At 36.8% G+C, this 20,155-nt stretch overlaps 1 protein-coding gene across 1 annotated transcript in view; it reads right to left on the bottom strand.

The window, feature by feature from the left end:
• LOC137487330 (uncharacterized) overlaps nucleotides 1–20,155 on the bottom strand; it is a 202,115-nt gene that overhangs the window by 27,784 nt on the left and 154,176 nt on the right. Inside the window, exons 31-36 of the mRNA XM_073920131.1 lie at nucleotides 17,295–17,339; nucleotides 14,659–14,703; nucleotides 14,484–14,546; nucleotides 8,353–8,388; nucleotides 3,979–4,023; nucleotides 2,588–2,740 (exon numbers count right to left, since the gene is read on the bottom strand). Coding sequence (XP_073776232.1) covers nucleotides 2,588–2,740; nucleotides 3,979–4,023; nucleotides 8,353–8,388; nucleotides 14,484–14,546; nucleotides 14,659–14,703; nucleotides 17,295–17,339 — 387 coding nt within the window. The remainder of the gene's footprint in view (nucleotides 1–2,587; nucleotides 2,741–3,978; nucleotides 4,024–8,352; nucleotides 8,389–14,483; nucleotides 14,547–14,658; nucleotides 14,704–17,294; nucleotides 17,340–20,155) is intronic.

The raw sequence follows: 20,155 nt of genomic DNA, 5'->3' as shown, positions 1-20,155 counted from the left end.
CGGGCTGGAGGCCAGGAGGCTGTTGCAGATTGGGAGAAAGCCAGTTATGGGATCTTTACTGAGGTCAGAGATGTGCTCCAGCTCCAGAAGAGCACGCAGTCACTGTAATGTGGAAAGGGTTCAGACTGACAGTGATTTTATTGCTGGAGGTTATGGAGTGGCTGTGTTGTTGATTGTAGTGGGTGTTGATGCTGCTGAAGGCCCTACAGGTTGATATGAGTGGTTGTGCCATTGGCCATAACTTCAGGAAATCCAATCTCAATTGGGATATAATGTTTGGCATTGAGTTAGTCTCCTTAAGACACATTTATATTTATGTACCACTGAAGTTGCTTCGGTTAATAACTCATTAAAAACCAAGCTTTGTTTGCATACTATAAAATCTGTACAAAATGTCAAAGCTCCAGAAATCATTCAGATATGCTGATTTGATGCTTAATGTATCATCATCATCAACACTACAGAAAAAAAAAAGTTGTAGCTTATTTAAAATGAGCTGAAACAACACAATTATTGAGATTTCGTTTGGACATTTATTTTAATGTTCAATCCACTTAAATTTATTCAATCCGTAAAGTTAACTTAATCAATTTGTGTTGGGACAATATGATTGAACTGTGTGGAACCCTGCATTTTTTACAGTGAAAATAGTTTTGTTGAAGCCATCAAATATGCTCTAATATAAAATAATGTGGCGATGTGGGTAGCATGTTCGCCTCACAGCAAGAAGGTTGCTGGTTCGAGCCTCGGCTAGGTCAATTGGAATTTCTGTGTGGCATTTGCATGTTCTTCCTGTGTTGGCGTGGGTTTCCTCCAGGTGCTCCGGTTTCCCCAAAACCGGAACCGGAATTGGGTATTTAAAAATTAATGTGAATTAATTCAAATTAATTATTTTTTTAATTATTAATCAACAAATAACAACAAATTAATTTGTAGTCTACTGTTTCAACTACCTCACCCGTAGGGTCTTTGTTTTACCCATAATCAAATCATAAATAAATAAAAATAAGTTGCACACAAATTGCCTCAAGTCAATCAACAGTATCTGGAGGCTTTTGATAAAATTACTAAGTACAAGCGTAAAAGTGAAAGACTGAAGCAGTGTACTGAAGCTGTGACACGTTACCTGAAAGATTCAAAAGACAGAAGAGTCGTTAGATAGAGAAAAGATTAATAAAATATCACGTTTAATAACTATAATGAGACGCGGACCAGTGGAACATCCTTGATAAATTGTCCGATGTGCACTGTTCTCTGGGCTGACTGCTGGAGCTCAGACGCTGCAGCACATGGCAGAGTTTGTGTGTGTGTGTGGTAACATGATGTGTGTTTACAGCAGTAAAGTGTGGACGGAGAGATCTTTTCAGAAATGCTCAGTGAATAGCCAGCGTGGACATGGATCATTTTCGTTTTAAAATGCCATTTTACAACTAAGACGTATTAGTGTAAATGGGGTCTAAGTTTGCGAAGGGGGCAGGGTGGAGGATCGCAATGCCGGCTCAGCATCATGATGTCTATCAGCCATTGACTATGTAAGATGACATCGTCTAAAGACCCAACCCTACCCAATTCTCTTTAGCTTGTAGGTGTAGGGCTAAAGGGAAGGGCTAGATAGCTCTCGAAACAGATTTTTCAGAACCACACTTGAAAACAAGAGGTACAAAAATTAAACCATCTACAACGGCAGCATGGATGCACAAGGTAGTGAGGAGATAATAAATTAGTATTTTTTATCAGTATTATGAATTTTTACGACAAACAAGCACACGTTTTAATATATTCATAACTGCGTTTGTGTTTTACCGTCATGCTTAAAAACAAACAAACAAACAAACAAATAAAAAACGCTAAATCTGTAGGCCATAATAGTAACTCCCTTATAGCAGTCCCACAACATACTTTCACATCTTTCACTCAATGACACTCGAATACCTTTCAAAAAATTTTAATGGCTGGGAATTACCTTTTTACAGTGTCTGGTATACTGTTAATGTTGTTTTTGTGTGTTAACCTAGATAAATATAGCCATGGTGTAAAAACACAGTACAGTTATGAGTTTATTGCCACATTATATTGTTATGATAACATAATATGTGCCCTCTATGATTTCCTGAAAATAAATACCAATAAATAATGCAACTGGGATAACTACAGCAGTCGCTATCATCGATCTAATATGAAGCAAGAGATCACAATGACATATGATGACGTGTGCAGGTGTTACAGTGCAGTCCCATTTTTTAAGGGTAAATTTTAAAGCCCTTCCCATCCACACTCTGGGGATGGGCAAGTGGTAGGGGTATAAAAATAGAATTTGGATTGGCCCTAATACTTTTCATTATTAACATATTTGGTCAAATTAGATATATTTTTACTGAATTAGAATCTGAATTTCTTTGGAAAATAAAGTACCCCAAACTGTAATGTATGCATGTTAGTCTGAGCAATAATAGGCCCAAACAAAGCCTGATTTAAAATCATTCATCAACTATGGTGAAGTCTTTTATAGTATAAATCATAATAAAGCATTCATTTAACATGTGATACATTCCATGTCTATGAGTTGTAAGTAGGAGTATGTGCATACCAACAATTTGACGCTCCCTGGTGATGTTAAAGATCCAGGAGGGCCTGGTTCTCCTTTCTGTCCAGGCGGGCCCTGAGGACCGATGGTCCCTTTATCTCCAGTTTTCCCTCTTTCTCCTTGAACTCCTCTCTCGCCTGGAATCCCTGGATCTCCCTGCAAAAAAAAGCCAGGATATACAGTAAATAACATCACAGCACAAAGAAAGCTGTTTCAACCTTATCTTCAATCCTTGACTGTATTTCATAAAATGCAACAGCTTAAAGATTTCAGGCCAATCCAGTAAAACATTTTTTTTAGTTTTGTTTTACATTTTTCTTCTAACATAACAGCAATTGCAGCTGAGTAACTCCAATTAGTGGCTAAAAATGTTAAATAATACCATACATTTAGCAGTCACTTCAACTGCTTGTTAAACAAAAATATCTAATCAGCCAATCACATGGCTGCAATAGAAGGGTAATTAAAATTACTTTGAATGTCATGTTGTTGATTTTAGATGGGCTGGAGTTTTTCATGCACAGCCATCTTTAGGGTTTAAAGACAATTGGCAGAAGAACAAAATGGCAAATGGCAGTATTTTGTATATAAATATATAATATATAAATATACAACATATGTTGATACAAGTAATCAGAGGAGAATGGCCCAATGAGATAATTTAAAGCAATATTCAGCAGTGACTGAGGTCTGCAGAAAATACAACGATTCTAGCCTTGAAGCAGATGAGCTACAGCAGCAGAAGACATACTAGTTACACTTTTGTTAGCTGAGGCTACCTAGGGGTTACCAAAACTGGAAAATAAAAGACTGGAAAACGTATAACTTAAAAAAACATGAGTTTTGATTCCTGCTGAGACATTTGGACTGTAGGGTCAGAATTTAGTGTAAAAAACATGAAAGCCTGGATACATCCTGCCATACATCAACAGTGTGGTGCTGGTGTAATGGTTTAGAAGATATTTTGGGCTCCTCAGTACAATTAGGGCATTATTTAAACGCCACAGCCTACCTCAGCAGTTCCTACTATATCTATCCCCTTATGACCAAAGTATACTCATCTTGTGTTGTTGCTTTCCAGCAGGATAACAAGCCACGTGTCATAAAGCTGTAATCGTCAACATAACAGTAAAGTCACTATGCTCCAATCCTCCATAGCCATCAGACCCCAACCCTTAAAGACCACCTACTGTACTTTGATGTGCTGCTGGTTGTATGATGCTATCATGTCAATATGGACCTAAATCTCCAGCAACTTTTTTGAATTTATGGCATGAAGAATGCCAGTTTTAAATGCAAAATGGGGCCCAACTTAGTACAAGCAAGGTGCACCTATTGTAAAAAAATATCTGATGATGTATGAAATCAGTTCAAACTAAATATAAAAATCGTACCCGTTCTCCCTTGGTACCTCGGTCTCCAGGTCTGCCTGTGGCTCCCTGTGTAAATACAAAGGGAGAGAAATATAAGGAAAAAGTAAACATTTAACATTTTTTATATTTCAGTAAAGAATAAAATAATAAAAATAATTATTTCTCCCCAATATGGTGAGTTTGCCAGATTTTGCAAAAGCCTAAATGATATATCTATATATAAGTCCCCTAAGTAATCCCTCACACACACATAAAGCAAAAACACACTGTTTTTCATAGAGTGCTCCCAAACCACATTAGAAGATAGAAATTATTTGGCTGAGTAATGTTCCAACTTTTCCTGCTATTTAGTGGAGAGCAGAACGAGAGAGCTCTTTGGATTTACAAATGACCGTTTTCTCCCCGAACTAATCAGAGCCGTGAACCTCTGGACATTCCTCTCTTCTCCATCTCTTCTGAGAGCACTCTAAAGAGAAACACCTCTCATTGTACTCCAAAACCACTCTGGCATTTCTCCCTCCCTTTGCCTTCCCATCTATCTGTGCTCCTCTCTCGCATCACGGCTCCTACTTGCTCCTCGGGGAACATCTCTGTATCAAATTCTCCTGCCGGATTACAGCAGCCGAGCAAAAAAGAAATGCAATCTAGCCTTCGTTTCTAAAGCGGGCGGCACTTTGTGAAAGCATTCTCAACCATCTGCTTTCATCCACACCCCCATCAATGTCGAACACTCTCTCCTTCTCTCTATTCCCCGGCTCCTGATGAGGAGAGCTTAAAGCCATCACCGTGCCCACTGAATTGTGTTTCCCTCAGCCCCTGCCATAAAAGAGACAGAAAAGTATGAAACGGAGATATCTGGGAAACTTCCGTCCTGCTAGATGGCACTGTTGCACCACCGAATGAGAGAGAGAGAGAAATGGCCATCTGTGAGCAAAACCGGGAGGAGGGAAAAAAAATAGAGGAAATCTCAATGAGTGGTCCAACACCCCGCAAACACGCAGTCGTGCCATTTGAGAAAATGGTGACGTGAATGAAAGTGAAAATAAGGTCGGTGAACTTCCTGCAGGTGATCTGCTCCCAGTTGAACCTTGACTCATTCAGAGAGGGTGCTCAAGGGGCATAGATGGACCACTTGTCGAAACACTGTGCTTTAAAACCCACCGTCTCTACTCAGTACTGCTCTCATACTGTTGTGAATCGTCGTGTGAGATGTAAAATGTCGAAAACTATGTCATGAATGATGACCGTTGTTACTAAAAATAAAAATAAAAAACTTTTTATATAAAGTTATTTTTAACTTTATAATAAAATATTTGTAAAGTAACCTAAAGTAAATTTTATTATTTTACCGGGGACATCTCACAGACACATAGCTGAACAAACACTATTAAAACGTTTCCAACCCGGACTAATTTTCAAAACCTACCACTATATTCATTTATGGAGAGTGCCAAATATGTCCCAGGATTTAATTTTTTTGCAGTTTTTGTCTTTGCAAATCCACTAGAGACCACTGTGTACGCTTTTTCAGATCTCAAATTTCTCACGTGGCTGCCTGCTGTTCTCCCGTAAATCCACCCCTGGGCCACTGTCGACTGATTGACTGACCGATCGACTGACCCCTCCTTCCCCAAACCCAACCAATAGTGTTTTCAAATGCATTGACTGACTTGCCCACCCTCTTCCGACAGTTTTAAAAAGCAATCCAGAAAAAGAAAAGCCCTCACCTGATTTTACCACGTTTTCAGATTTTACCCCATTTACACCCTGTTATTTACTTGATTATTTTATTTTTTGGCTTCTGTTTTCGTCTTGCCTGCTTTCTGAAACCGTTCTACACTAGACTCAACCCCTGTCATCATGATCAACTCTGCATCTCAAGTCCGCCGACGTACATGGCGAGCTACTAAACAAACTGGTAACAGTGGGTAAGCTGTCCATACGGAGGTAACCGTTTAGCTGGTAAGCACGAAAAGCAATGGCGTCATACTGTCCCGTAGCGTTCGTTTAAAAGATGAAATGCAGTCATAAGTACTTCAGGCTGCATAATTCGTGATCTCCAGAATTGTACATAGGGGGACATTTTCAGAATACGCCTAGTTTTACAGATATCAACAGACATCTCCATGATTTACTTGTGTCATCAACTGAATTTCAAGAGTTCACACTTAGCTGATGATTGATTTTAAAGCTTGTTTGGCATGCTGTCTTGGTAGAGAGCCCTGAACTCATAAGACCCTCGATCCCAGGGCTCTCTCCCGTTTGCGAGGCGAGAGAGGAGTTTAAGCTCAGGAAGATCTCAAGAACTCCCCTGCTGTAGCAGCTAATAAACAGATAGCAATTGCTCTCAAGAGATAACTACTTACTAGGAGCATGTCTATTGTGCCGATTTGGATTAGTCAATTAACTTAAGTTGCATGTTTTTGGACGGTGGGAGGAAACTGGGGAACCCAAGGGAAACCCACGTGAGCATGGGGAGAATGTGTGAGCTCCGCACAGAAACTTCGGCTGGCTTGTTAAGGACTAGAACCAGTGACGTTCTTACTGTAAGGCTACAGTAGCCACCTTGCCACCCATATAGGAAAGGAGCAGGAGTTTGGGTGGAAGGGGTATTCTTCAAAACGAAGATGGTTGTCGTATAGAACTTAGGGTATTTATAGGGGCTTTGGAATCGTCTGATTGGTGAATCAAGAATTGAATAATGCAGGCCCGGCTGCAAGCAATCATAAGCAAGTGATCCTCTCGAAATTAGTATATAAATAAACTTCACATAGAGTATCTGACATAACAAGTAATATAAAATTACTAAAACGTAACCCTAACATTCAGAAATATAAAAATAAACACAAACACTTCAAAATACTAAAGCAGTACATGAATACCGAAATACTGCAATTACGCTACTACACTACCTTACTGCCAGATTTGGAAGTTGGATTATCAATTAACAGGGACCAAATGCATCATTAGATTATATTTAGATTAGATTCAACTTTATTGTCATTACACATGTACAAGTACAATGCAACGAAATGCAGTTTAGGTCTAACCAGCAGTGCAATAGCAGCAAGTGCAGGATACAGGAATAAGTTATAAAGTGCAGTTATAGAAAACTATGGTGATATTTACAGATGGATGTACTATGAACATTATATACAGGTTGGATAAGCTATGAACAGATTTACAATATATGAATATATGTGCAGGTTGCTATCAATAATCAGTAGTGTGCAGATAGATAAACATGAATTCAAGTGTATATGTTACAATATATGAATATATGTACAGGGATAGATAAACATGATTACAAGTGTATATGTAACAATATATGAATATATGTACAGGTTGCTATTAATAATCAGTAGTATGCAGATAAATAAGCATGATTACAAGTGTATATGTATAGTGGGTGTGTACATAATTACAAATGCCCATATGCAGTGGGTATGCACAGTTTATTAAGTAAACAGTTCAATGTGGTGCAGTGAATGTGCAAATTTTAAATGTGCAAATGTTAAAGAGTGCAGTTATTGCGAGGAGTTTAAGTTAGAGGAGAGTGGGGGGTGTATGGGGGGGGGGTGTAGAAAAGAGTCAGTGGGGGGCAAAAGAGTCAGTGTGGGGCAGAGTTCAGGAGGGAGACAGCTCTAATCATCCAATAATCTAATCATGCATAAACCTCAACCTCTGCATTGCGTTTTATAAAAAATAAGAGACCAGAGCATTAGCAAAGATGGCCACCGAACAAACCGACTTCTGACTCATCCCTCCACCTCTTTCTCACTCGCCTCATTAAAATCTGCAGATGTAGGATGTATTTACCGTGTTTGTCTGGCTGTGACTGAGGCTTATATATGTGTGTGTGTGTGTGTTTGTGACTCTCTAATGTATCTGATCTCTGCTGTAATGTGCAGAAGTGTGATTTGTGGGACAGTTTTGCTGTAGATATGCTTTTCGGTATGACAAGGCATCAGAGAATAGATTTTTTTTTTTGATGTGACGAGGCTTTGGAAACCTTGTTTGTAGGGGACATTTAATTAGTGATCACATGCATTATTCATAATTTAATGGCTCATGGGCAGGATTTTATCCACACTGGAGAGCATTAGCAGTGAGTAAGCGCTCTTATTATTGAAAACTTTACAAGACTAATGACTGGTGTTGGGCTTTTATTTGCTTGGGAAAGAAAGAAATCAAGTGAGACAGAGATAAATGCAGGCCAGCACAGACACAAGCCTTTGTCATCCACTATCCAAACGCGCTGGCAAAACATTAAGGCACACTTTATTAGAGCCTGCATGTATTAAAGTAAAAGCATTCATTTTCTATTAACGTTATCATTTAAGAGACATACTGTAAGCCAAAGGTCACTCATGCATACAGTGTACACTCTCATACCTCATAGCCTGGAACTCCATCTTTTCCTGGCCTTCCCTGTGGATGACACAGAACATTACCATCAATCTAAGAAACAATGGATTATTTATCATTTCCAAAGGTAATGAGATTTTTTAATTAGCATACATATTTGGGCATGCTATAAGAAAACTGTACGGTAGGTTCTTAGAAGTGAAAATATGCAAGCCAGTTACTTTAGAGTTAACAATAAAAGATGTTTCCCAGAGATGGGTTGCGGCCGGAAGAGCATCCGCTGTGTAAAAACGTTCTGGATAAGTTGGCGGTTCATTTCGCTGTGGCAACCCCGGATTAATAAATGGACTAAGCAAAAAAGAAAATGAATGAATAAAATGTGTTGCAATTGTATCATTGTTAGAAAGTTCAGAAATGGAAGAAGAGCAGCAAAAAGGAGAAATACAAAAGAAATGACTGAGAAAGATATTGAGAAACTGATATTGTTACAATTAAAAGTCATATTTATTTATCCATTCACCTGTCAATATTTTCTCTATCATCCATATATCCATACCCATTACTCTTCATCCATCCATCCATCCATCCATCCATCCATCCATCCATCCATCCATCCATCCATCCATCCATCCATCCATCCATCCATCCATCCAGTCTTATTTATTCTACCATCTATCATTCATTTAGTTTTATCTGTCCCATTATCCATCTATACCTGTTTCTCTCCATACACCCAGTCTTATTTGTCCTTCTATCATCCATCCATACTTACCAATTTCTCTCCATCCATCCATCCATCCATCCATCCATCCATCCATCCATCCATCCATCCATCCATCCATCCATCCATCCATCCATCTATCTATCCCTCCATTTGTCCATCCATTTATCTATCCATCCATCCATCCATCCATCCATCCATCCATCCATCCATCCATCCATCCATCCATTAATTCATCCAATCATCCATCCATCCATCTACCCCTCCATTTTTCCATCCATCCATCCATCCATCCATCCATCCATCCATCCATCCATCCATCCATCCAGTCGTATTTGTCTTATAATTTATCCATTAATACCCATTTCTTTCTCTCCATCCATCCATCCATCCATCAATCCATTCATCCATCCATCCATCCATCCATCCATCCATCCATCCATCCAGTCTTATTTGTCCTATCATTTATTCATGTATACCCATTTCTCTTCATTCATCCATTCATCCATCCATCCAGTTCTATTTGTCCTATCATCTCACCATCTATACTTATTTACCTATTTTCTCTCCATCTCTATCCATCCATCTATATCTATTTCTTTCCATTCATCCATCCATCCATCCATCCATCATCCATCCATCCATCCATCCATCCATCCATCCCTACATCCATCCTTCCATGCATTTATCAGGTGATTTGTCCTTTCATACATCCATCTACCCATCCTTCCATCTGTCCATCCATCTTTCCATCCATACTCTCTTCATCCATCCTTCCATCCATCCATCCATACATCCCTCCATTCAGCCATCCTTATTTGTGCTATTATCTATCCATCTATACTTATTTCTCTTCATACGTCCGTCCATCCATCCATCCATCCATCCATCCATCCATCCATCCATCCATCCATCCATCCATCCATCCATCCATCCATCCACCCACCAACCCATCATTTAATCCAACCACCCTAAGATCTCCAAATATAGAAAGTTCCTTATAAGAAACCCAGTTCTTAAAATTAACATGCATCAATACAATTTTTGTGTCTAAAACCCATGTATACTATGTACGGATAATGCATTTAAAATGAAATTTATTCATGAAAACAAATTCCATAAAAATCAGAAGTCATAACTTAAAGTCAATATGAAATCAAAACAGTCCCTATTCACATTCTTAATAAAGGCTTTGGGTCTTGCTGTGATGGATTCATCAGTGCAGGTGATTGCGAAGATTTCTGCCTTGAGAAATGTCCCGTTTCATTTAGAAATAAACTAATCTCTCTTGCTTTGATATTTTGTATCGTCTAATGCAACAACGTTCATGCATTTTAAGCATGTCTAAACTATCCAAACACTTCCTGGAGCCACTATGTCAGCTTTGATGCGGTGTACTTTGTATTCGTAGTTGGTTTTTGCTAACTTTGTTCCACTAAGGTTAAGAGTGAACAATTAGGAATCAAGCTAGATAAACTAGGAATAAATTGCAAAACATCACCTAGAAAAAAAAAAATCCTTAGGGGAATTCTGTGTATTCAGCTGAAGATATTACGGCTGTGCGAATAACGAAGCAATTATATGAGACCCGTAGAGCCACTGTACTCCTTCAGCGAGACAGACAATCAAACGTTTACCCCAGTGACTGCACTCATTACCACAGCACAAATCAGCCGGGTTTAACACCACACCGCCGAGAAGAATATGAGGAGATTACTCTGTGCTATCAAGTGAGATATTACAGCTGAAAATAGTTGCTGCGGTTTACAGAGAAGCATGCAACATAGATCTGTGATGTATGCCACTAATATATCACACTTTATTAGAGTCAATCGTAGAAATTCAGCTGTATATCTCATCCTCGTGCTTGTTTATAATGATTTGTAGCCTCAGCGTTCTCTAATTAGAAGCATCTCAGACTATGAATCGAAATGGAGACGAGTGAGCAGAAATCCGGAATCGAGGAAAAACAAAGCCGACAGGAACGTCTGTGTCAGAAGTCTGAATCCACAGCGAGTCAAACTGTGAATCAATCATCAGACTAATCAGTTAATTAAATCTGGTCTGCAATTCATGGCTGGATCAAATGATGGATCAATCTGTTATAAGATCACAGAGCTGACAACAGAGGACAGAAACTAATGAGAACTAAATGTTATAGAGGGTGTAGATCACAGTCAGGTGCAGATTTAATGGTAGTTACAGGTTGATCCAGAGACCCCTGGGGACGACAAAAGAGATCCAAGAAAAATAAGCACTAATTATAAAAAAAATGGATGTATATTGCTGCTTTTTTACGAAATATTTTATTATACAGTTTAGGCCTGTAGCAATAATCAATATATCGACTTATCGCACAACACATGGCCATTTTTGGAAATGCAATATATATTGCCCATACATAAAAACAATTCCATCAACATTTTAGCTGATTGTGCAACATCTCTATCTCCTCTTGGAGGTGTTGGTGTCTGTATGGTTTAAAAAAAAAACACAATAGTATTTAGTATAAATAACTATAATACATTTTTAGTTGGGTGTCTGACAGCCGAAAATAGATCTGGTAGCAGATATCGCAGCCTCTGTTACTTTTTACCTTGTACTTTTTTGTTAACATTTATTATTATTTATTTAGGATATCCGTTTTCATATTCTGATTCCAATGTTTAATTATTAAATTGTTAAAAAGACTATATTTCTTTAAATAAATTATTATCTGGAAATGTTTACTTGCATTCTGATGATACTACATTGTCATTCTGTCATTATATAATGAGTGGCATTAAATGGTCTGAAAATTACAATAATAATGTTTAATTGCAATATATTTGGTGCAATATACCGTACAACAAAAAATAGATATTGTGACAGGCCTAATACAGTTATCTTCATTAACATGACAACGTGGTCACCTAATGTCTTTAGGTATATAACAATAATCATACATTTAAATTGTCACTCCAGACAAAAGCATCTGCTAAATGACTGTATGTAAATGAATATTTAAATTTAAAAGAGGACTTTTTTCTTTTCTATTGGCATTTTTTTCCCAACATATTTATTAGGACTTTTTGGGAAAGAAGTTTTATTGTAAGTTTTTTTTTTCAAGTTTTATATTTAGAACTTATTTTTGCAGCATGATCTTCAATCATATTCTTAATATAGTTTGCACAAATTTATCATTGCATAGCATCCCATAAAAAGTATTAGTTTAAAATATATATTTTTTCTTTCTGAAAAAACTGTCAGGGTGTACTTGTTAATGTTGCGTAAAATATACGATTCCAGTAATAACATTAATGTTTTAATATGTAGATTATTATATCTATCCTTATTCAGTTTAATGTTTTACCTCTTCCCCCTCCTCCCAATTTATAGTAGTGAACATTTGAAGTGGTTCAAAAAAGTTTCAAAATTGTCAAGACAAGGCTGGGTGTGATTCAATAGATTTAGGACGAGTTTGATGAAACCTGTGTTTGTCAACCAGGTTCCTGGAGGACCACCAGGTCTGCACGTTTTCCAGTGTAGCAACCGAAATTGCATACTTCCATACTATATAGTACACTAAAAACAGCATGCGAGCCGAGTAGTATGTACCAATTCATAGGATTCGAAAAACAGTATGTGAGAAGTCCTGGATGACCTACTAATTCCGGTGAGATTCTGAAGGGAGCATCCAATGCATACTATACTATGCCATGATGCACCACGAGAGAATTTGAATTGGATTGAATAGAAGTGAAACAACGCAACTGATGCAGGTATACCACGTGATCATGACAAAATGGGGAATGTAGTATGTCTGTTTCATTCATACTACTCACATTAATTCTGTGTAGAAAGTACTTTTCTAATGGTTGAGTAGTAAGTTCGAATTCAAATGCAGTATCTACTAAGTAGTAGTCAATTTCAGATGCAGCCAATGCCGTTTTAACTAAACACACCTGATTCCGGTCATCAGCTCATTAGCAAAGACTGAAAGACCTGTAATGAGTGTGACACAAAGACATCCAAAACATGCAATGTTGGCAACCCAGGCTCCTTCTGAAAATTTACCCCAACCGCTGAGGCCGCTTTCAACTGACAGACTGACCCCCAGAACTGGTCCCCCACCCACCCCCTTTCCTTAACCCAACCGATAGTGTTATAAAAAGCAATGATTGACCAGCGTCCACCCACTTCCTTTAACTCAACCGACAGTATTTTGAAAAGCAATCCAGAAAAACAAAAGCCGCCTGATTTTTACCACATTTTCAGATTTGACCACTTTCTCACTCTGTTATTTACTTGTTTATTTAATTCTTTTGGCTATTGTTTTTTTTTTTTTTTTTTTACCTGCTTTCTTGAACCGCTCTTAACCAGACTCGAACCTCGGCTTCGCAATCAACTCCTCTCTGTGTCTCAAGTCCGCTGCAAGTCACTGGACAAACTGGTTACAGTGGAAAGTGGTCAGCTGCTAGTGTGAAAAGTTATGAAGCCATACCACCAGGGCTGGAGTGGGACTCCTTTTCAACCCTGGAGTTTCAAGCCTCAGATCGGCCCACCTCAGTTTACGACTGACTATATTAAAATAAGGTAATTTCCAATTCAGTTTCTAATTACACTATCACGTCTTTTTTTGAGAAAACAGCTGCTTTAGAACTTCAAATGTTTAACAACCCTAACAGTATTATATGCCTTAACAATAAATATGAAAAAAATTACCCAAACGAGGATCAAACCCGGGCCAGTGATGTCATAACCTAACGTGCTAACCACTAGACCACAACAGCTGTACATAGAAAGGTAACTCATCTGAGTTATATCATCATTAACCTGCAGGCTGCATCTTGCTCACAAGGCTGCGAGAAAATAGATAAAAAGAGCAGAGCTGCAGTAAAATAATGAATAAGAACACCGGTCAAGTAAATAAATAAATAAATGTGAAAAGTGTGACTGCTGAGAGCAACAGATTTTGGAGCTAGGGACACCGGCCCTCGCGGCCAAAAAACGGACCGGCCCACCGGGAATTCTCCCGGTCCTCCCGATTAGCCAATCCGGGCCTGCATACCACCCTGTAGCGTTTGTTTTAAAGACGAAATGCAGCCATACGTACTCCTGGCTACATAATTTGCGATCTCCAAAAATATATAGGGGTGCATTTTCAGAATGAGCCTATGTTGAATGTCGGTGGTCCTCCAGGAATGGGGTTGAGAAGCACTGTTTTAAACCACTTTAAATGTTGACTACTGCACTGACTATATCTTATGTCTATGTGTTACATTATCTCAAAATTGTAGTGACTTTTTAAAACAAAACTGCCATGTTAACTTCCATTCTTCGTCACTCTACACTGAAACATAGTTAGAGCAAATTTGCAGTGAGTTTTATTTCCTTCAGGTTTGTCATTAGCGTTCGCTGTAGATGTACAAGTGTAGCAAATGCTGCGATTGCTTACAGGAGCTCCAGGAGGCCCTTCAGGTCCAGGGAAGCCAGTCTCTCCCACAGGCCCTCGTTCTCCCTGTGTGCAAAGACAAAGAGCCAAAATGGGACATCATCAGTCTCGCATCATTCTATTGCCAAACCCTGCCGTATGACTGACAGCTGCTAACAAGCAACAAAGCAAATCTCACCGGCTCTCCAGGGATCCCTGTCTCACCACGCGGTCCAGGCTTTCCCTATCAGTCACAGCAATGAGACGGAGAGACAGAGTTACACCTCAGAGTTACATCTCAAACCTGCTGTCTATCTATACCAGCTACCGCATGTACAGATTTCATCCAAAGATTTATGCTTAATATAAAACATTTATCTTGTGGTAGGCTACTGAACCAGCAGCTGCTTCAATGAACTGTAGCCTTCTGTTACTCTGCAGACAAGGACTGTTGAACATAGCACATACTGTATTTTAAAGTGTATAAGTCTATTCTCAATGCTATCTCACGGCAATTCATAATTTTTGGATTTAGTGGCTAATTCGTGTGAATTTGTGTGATCTCATTCACATAATTTAGTATGATTTGCTCTTCCCCTAATGATTGTAAGGTGCCACACCTCCTTTTTAAAAATAATACATTTTCGTATGGCTAAACTTGTTTCGTACCACTTAGCCACTTATCTGACAAAACATAAAATAGTTATGTTTCCTTGTGAGATCAGGCTGATATTATAGTATAATAATATTTTTAATAGCTGAAATGTGATGTATATATATATATATATATATATATATATATATATATATATATATATATATATATATATATATATATATATAAAATAAATAAATAACTGTGTGATTAATATACCAAAGAAACTTTTCTGATCCCCTATTTTGACCTAGTGCAATGTTTGTTTGCTTATCAAACACACAATATGGTAATATAGTTGTACTCCAAAACTAACAACCTGAAAATTAGGTAACACTTTAGTTGAAGTAACAACTCATACCCATTTATTACTAGCTTATTAACTGCCTTTTTTGAGATATTGATAATTTATTAACACTTATAAAGTATGATCTTACTTTTCATACCTTAACACAACTACTACTTAACTAACTATTAATAAGCAGCCAAATTAGTAGTTAATTAAGCTAAAAGTCTTAGTTGATTGTTTGTTATTAGCGTGAATTGTACATTAAAATAAAGTGTGACTGGAAATGATTTTCATGTTATGGCTGATCAAAGATAAGCTTTTTGATGATTTATTTACTAAAGAACAAAGCTAGCATAGCTAGCAAGAACTACACAACCGGTCAAAAGTTTGTTGTCACTTAAAAAAAAAAAAAAAAAAAAAAAAAAAAAAAAAAAAAAATATATATATATATATATATATATATATATATATATATATATATATATATATATATTATTCTGCTTATCAAGGCAGCGCTTATTAAATGTAAAAAAATGTATTAGCTAAAATACTTATTTATTAAATATGTTTTTTTTTTACATTTGTATATAGTTTGAAATAAAATTATTACTCCAGTCATTATTGCTTTTATTACTATTACCATTGTTATAATAATAATAATAATAATAATAATAATAATAATAATAATAAAATAACAATAATAATAAGTTATTTTAGTTATTTTATAGTGCAATAACATTTCACAATTTTACAATTTGTACTGTATCTTTGATTAAATAAATGCAGCCTTGGTTAACAGGATAAGCTTATTTTAAAGCATTTAAAATCCTACTGTTTTGGGTTTAGCTCTGTTCATTCTTGCTGTAGAACATTCAAACAGTGCAATATTTTTAGTTCTATAAGCCGCATTTGCTTGCTGGAAATGTGGGTTCATGCTAAGTTGGAAATATAAGCTTCTTGGCTGCAGTTAGTGAAGTTTGAAATATGCAGCATTGGTAAATGTTTAAGTTAAGATCACAATAATCATCATTCAATAAACAAATATTGGGGTATTTAGGAATAAGCGTATCACAAACTTCTGATATAGTTTGAAAGACCAAACTTAAATTAAGCAATCATCAACTTTAAATGAATATAAAGTTACTGAACAACTAATTTAGAATTAGCCAATCATTATATTATAAATGTAATTATAATCCAGATATTTTAACAATGGAAACTTGGATCTAAATTTCTAAATAAAATATATAGAAAATGATCTACCATAATATTGAATAATGGTTAAAATACAGTATTTAACTTAATACATAGTAGAAATGTTTGAGTTCAGATAAAAGTTAACTTAACATATGATGGTCTCCACCAGGTTTTTTTGTGATTAATTTAGAAATTGTGCTGAACAAAATACATCATGGATTTTCATTAGTCCACACAAACTTGTTTGTGATCAAAACACCATTAGTGTGAATATATTACTTTTATTTATAATCCATGGTTTCTTCCACAATCTAATAGTTTAGCTTCATAAGACCACAATAATACTAAAAGCCATGGATACTAATTCTGTTTTGCCTGTACTGTATATGTTTTTGATAGATTCTTTTCACTCTCAAAGTGCTGGTAGCAGTTGACTTGCATTATTTGAATCACAAAGGATAAACTAAAGACAAATAGTCACCTGCAGGGAAAGTAAACTAACAGCACAGTTTCATTTTCAGGTGAAATAAACCTTTGATAAAAGGAAAAGTCATTAGTATTGCAAAAAATATTGACTATATTGTGCAGGCTGAAGATATTGCAGGCCTTCTTCTGTGTATTGTGCCATTTATGTTTTTATTTTGTTTATTACAGTCATCTGAAAGAAGAAAAAAATGACAACAGAACAACTTACAACAGGACCATTAAGACCAGGTGGACCAGGAAGACCAGGATCACCCTGAAAAAGCACAGACATTCTCATGTAAGATGAATCTTCAATGCAAAACCGCCTGCATGAGAACATGTTGCAAAACACAATCATTGCTTTTCTTTCAGATCTCAGCACCAACTGTGCTTGACAAGTCCTTCAAAATCATTCTCTGAGTATCTGTATTTGTGTGCATGTGTGTGTGTGAGCCGCTTTCTTTCCTCCATATGCGCTCTGCTGGCTTTAGGAATTAATGAGCTGCTTTTAAGTTTTGGGGCACAGCATGCAAATAAACAGCTTGAGATCAGGCAGCCTCGTGGCTGTTGTGGAGTCGGCGAGCGCACAAAATGCTGCGACTACATCTTGACAAGTCCTTTCTGGGAAGAGTGGGCGAGTTTGATGCCGCTCAAGAAGGAAGCAGCTCTGGCAGACAGACGAAAGAGAGTCTCCATGCACCAGCGCTCTGATACGTGCCGGAGAAAACATTCAGAGAGACGATCTGGACGGCTCCATTTAATGAAGCCTATTATTTCTACCCTCGCTAGTGTTTTCGTATTCATGGTCTTTCTCCTGAATTCTCAAGTGCTTTGACTAAGCGCCGTGGTGAAATTAGAATACTAACAACTCTTGAATCAATTAGGAACAGTTTTGGGAGTAACCCATAACAAAAATAATGACGTTAGAGTAATAAATCACTTATTTTACTGTAACGCAGAAATGTAATGTCTTACTAATGCAATTTTATTAATATGATACGTTACAGTTGAATTAGGCAGAATCACTGGCTTTTAGAAAGATTGTCAGTAAAATCACAGTCAACAGCAGCATTGAAGCTGATATTATGGTTTAAACAGTATACGTTACATATAACTGGCTAATATTTATGTGTTTTAATGTGCTTTTATACATACAATACCTTTAGAACAAAAATTTGTTTAGTTTCTACCAATATCTAAATATAATTTAGCATCTTAATATACCATTTAACATGGCTAGTGGCTCTAGACTGTTGCAAATACACTTACCGGCCACTTTATTTCTAGTACTATATATACTAGTACAGGGTTGGACCCCCCTTTGCCTTCAAAACTGCCTTAATCCTTTGTGGCATAGATTCAACAAGGTACTTGTAATATTCCTCAGAGATTTTGCTCCATATTGGCATGATAGCATCATGCAGTTGCTGGAGATTTGTCAGCTGCACATCCATGATGCGAATCTCCCATTCGACCACATCCCAAAGTTGCTTTATTGGAGTGAGTTCTACTGACTGTGGAGGCCATTTGAGTACAGTGAAGTCATTGTCATGTTTAAGAATCCAGTGTGAGATGATTTGTGCTTTATGACATGGTGCATTATCCTACTGGAAGTAGCCATCAGAAGATGGGTACACATAAAGGGATGGATATGGTCAGCATCAATACTCAGGTAGGCTGGGGCGTTGATACAATGCTCGGTTGGTACTAATGGGCCCAAAATGTGCCAAGACAACATCCCCCAGACCATTACACCACCACCACCAGCCTGAGCCACTGATACAAGGCAGGGTGCAGGATCCATGCTTTCATGTTGTTGCAGGTGTACCTAATAAAGTGGCCGGTTAGTGTACATTAAATGCAAGCTTATACACGCATTAACTAGTCTTGAAATACCTTGTATCATTATCAGAAAGATTTTAGAATCCAGCTTCAAAAAGTGATGTATAAGTTGGGTAACATTAAAACTTAGATTGGTATTTATTTATACGTTATTTATAGGAGAGAAGATTTTTTTCAACACATTTCTAAACATATTAGTTTTAATAACCAATCTCTAATAACTGATTTATTTCATTTTTGCCATGATGACAGTAAATAATATTTGACTAGATATTTTTCAAGACACTTCTTTACAGCTAAAAGTGACCTTTTAAAGGCTTAACTAGGTTAATTAGGTTAACTAGCCAAGTTCTGGTAATTAGGCAAGTTATTGTATAACGATGGTTTGTTCTGTAGAACAAAATATATCGGAAAAAAATATATAGCTTATATAGGCTAATAATTTTGACCTTAAAATGGTTTAAAACAAATTGAAAACTGCTTTTAATCTAGCGGAAATAAAACAAATAAGACTTTCTCCAGAAGAAAAAATATTACCAGACATACTGTGAAAATGTCCTTGCTCTGTCAAACACCATATGAGAAATATTTAAAAAAGGAAAAAAAATTAAAGATAAAATATTTTTTTGGACCTTGTTAAGTATAGAAGGGGTACACAATATTTTCAAACTCCTTTTGGATAAGCTGATGTCGATATGTTTATTTTGTTTATTTGTTTGTTAGTTTTTGAAAAGTGTCCATTTACAGATTAATTTAGTCAGGTTTAATAATTTTATTCCCCATAAATGTGATAAAAAAATAAAATAAAATATAAATAAAAGATAAATAAATATAAAAAATCTGAATTGTGATTTTATGACCCTAATCAAGACTTTGTTTTAACATAAAACTACATTTTTTTGTCTCCTTTCATTTTTATTAGTGTAACAGTAGCACCTGAACAAATTTCGTAACGGGCAGGCACTAGGACCCAGCGAAAGGCTGCTTTGGGAGTGATATTGCAAAGAAAAAATATGAATAGAGAATATATTGAATAAAGCTTTGTTTGATTGGTGTCAGGCTGTTAGTCTGTAGTGCTACACAAGTGACTGTTTAAATTACGGAGGGATATTGTACACGTAAATATTCTGTACTCAAATTCACAGCTTTGAGTAAAAAGTCCAAATCAGTTTATCTAAATCACGGGTTAAAGTTCACCTCTGATTGCTGACCTGAAGTTACTAAGTCAGTATTTTGCTCTGTCACACC

This window comes from Danio rerio, chromosome 13, assembly GCF_049306965.1.
Source record: "Danio rerio strain Tuebingen ecotype United States chromosome 13, GRCz12tu, whole genome shotgun sequence".
Lineage (NCBI taxonomy): Eukaryota > Metazoa > Chordata > Actinopteri > Cypriniformes > Danionidae > Danio > Danio rerio.
The sequence above is the reverse complement of the archived record's forward strand: the minus strand, read 5'-3'. Positions and strand labels throughout refer to the sequence as shown.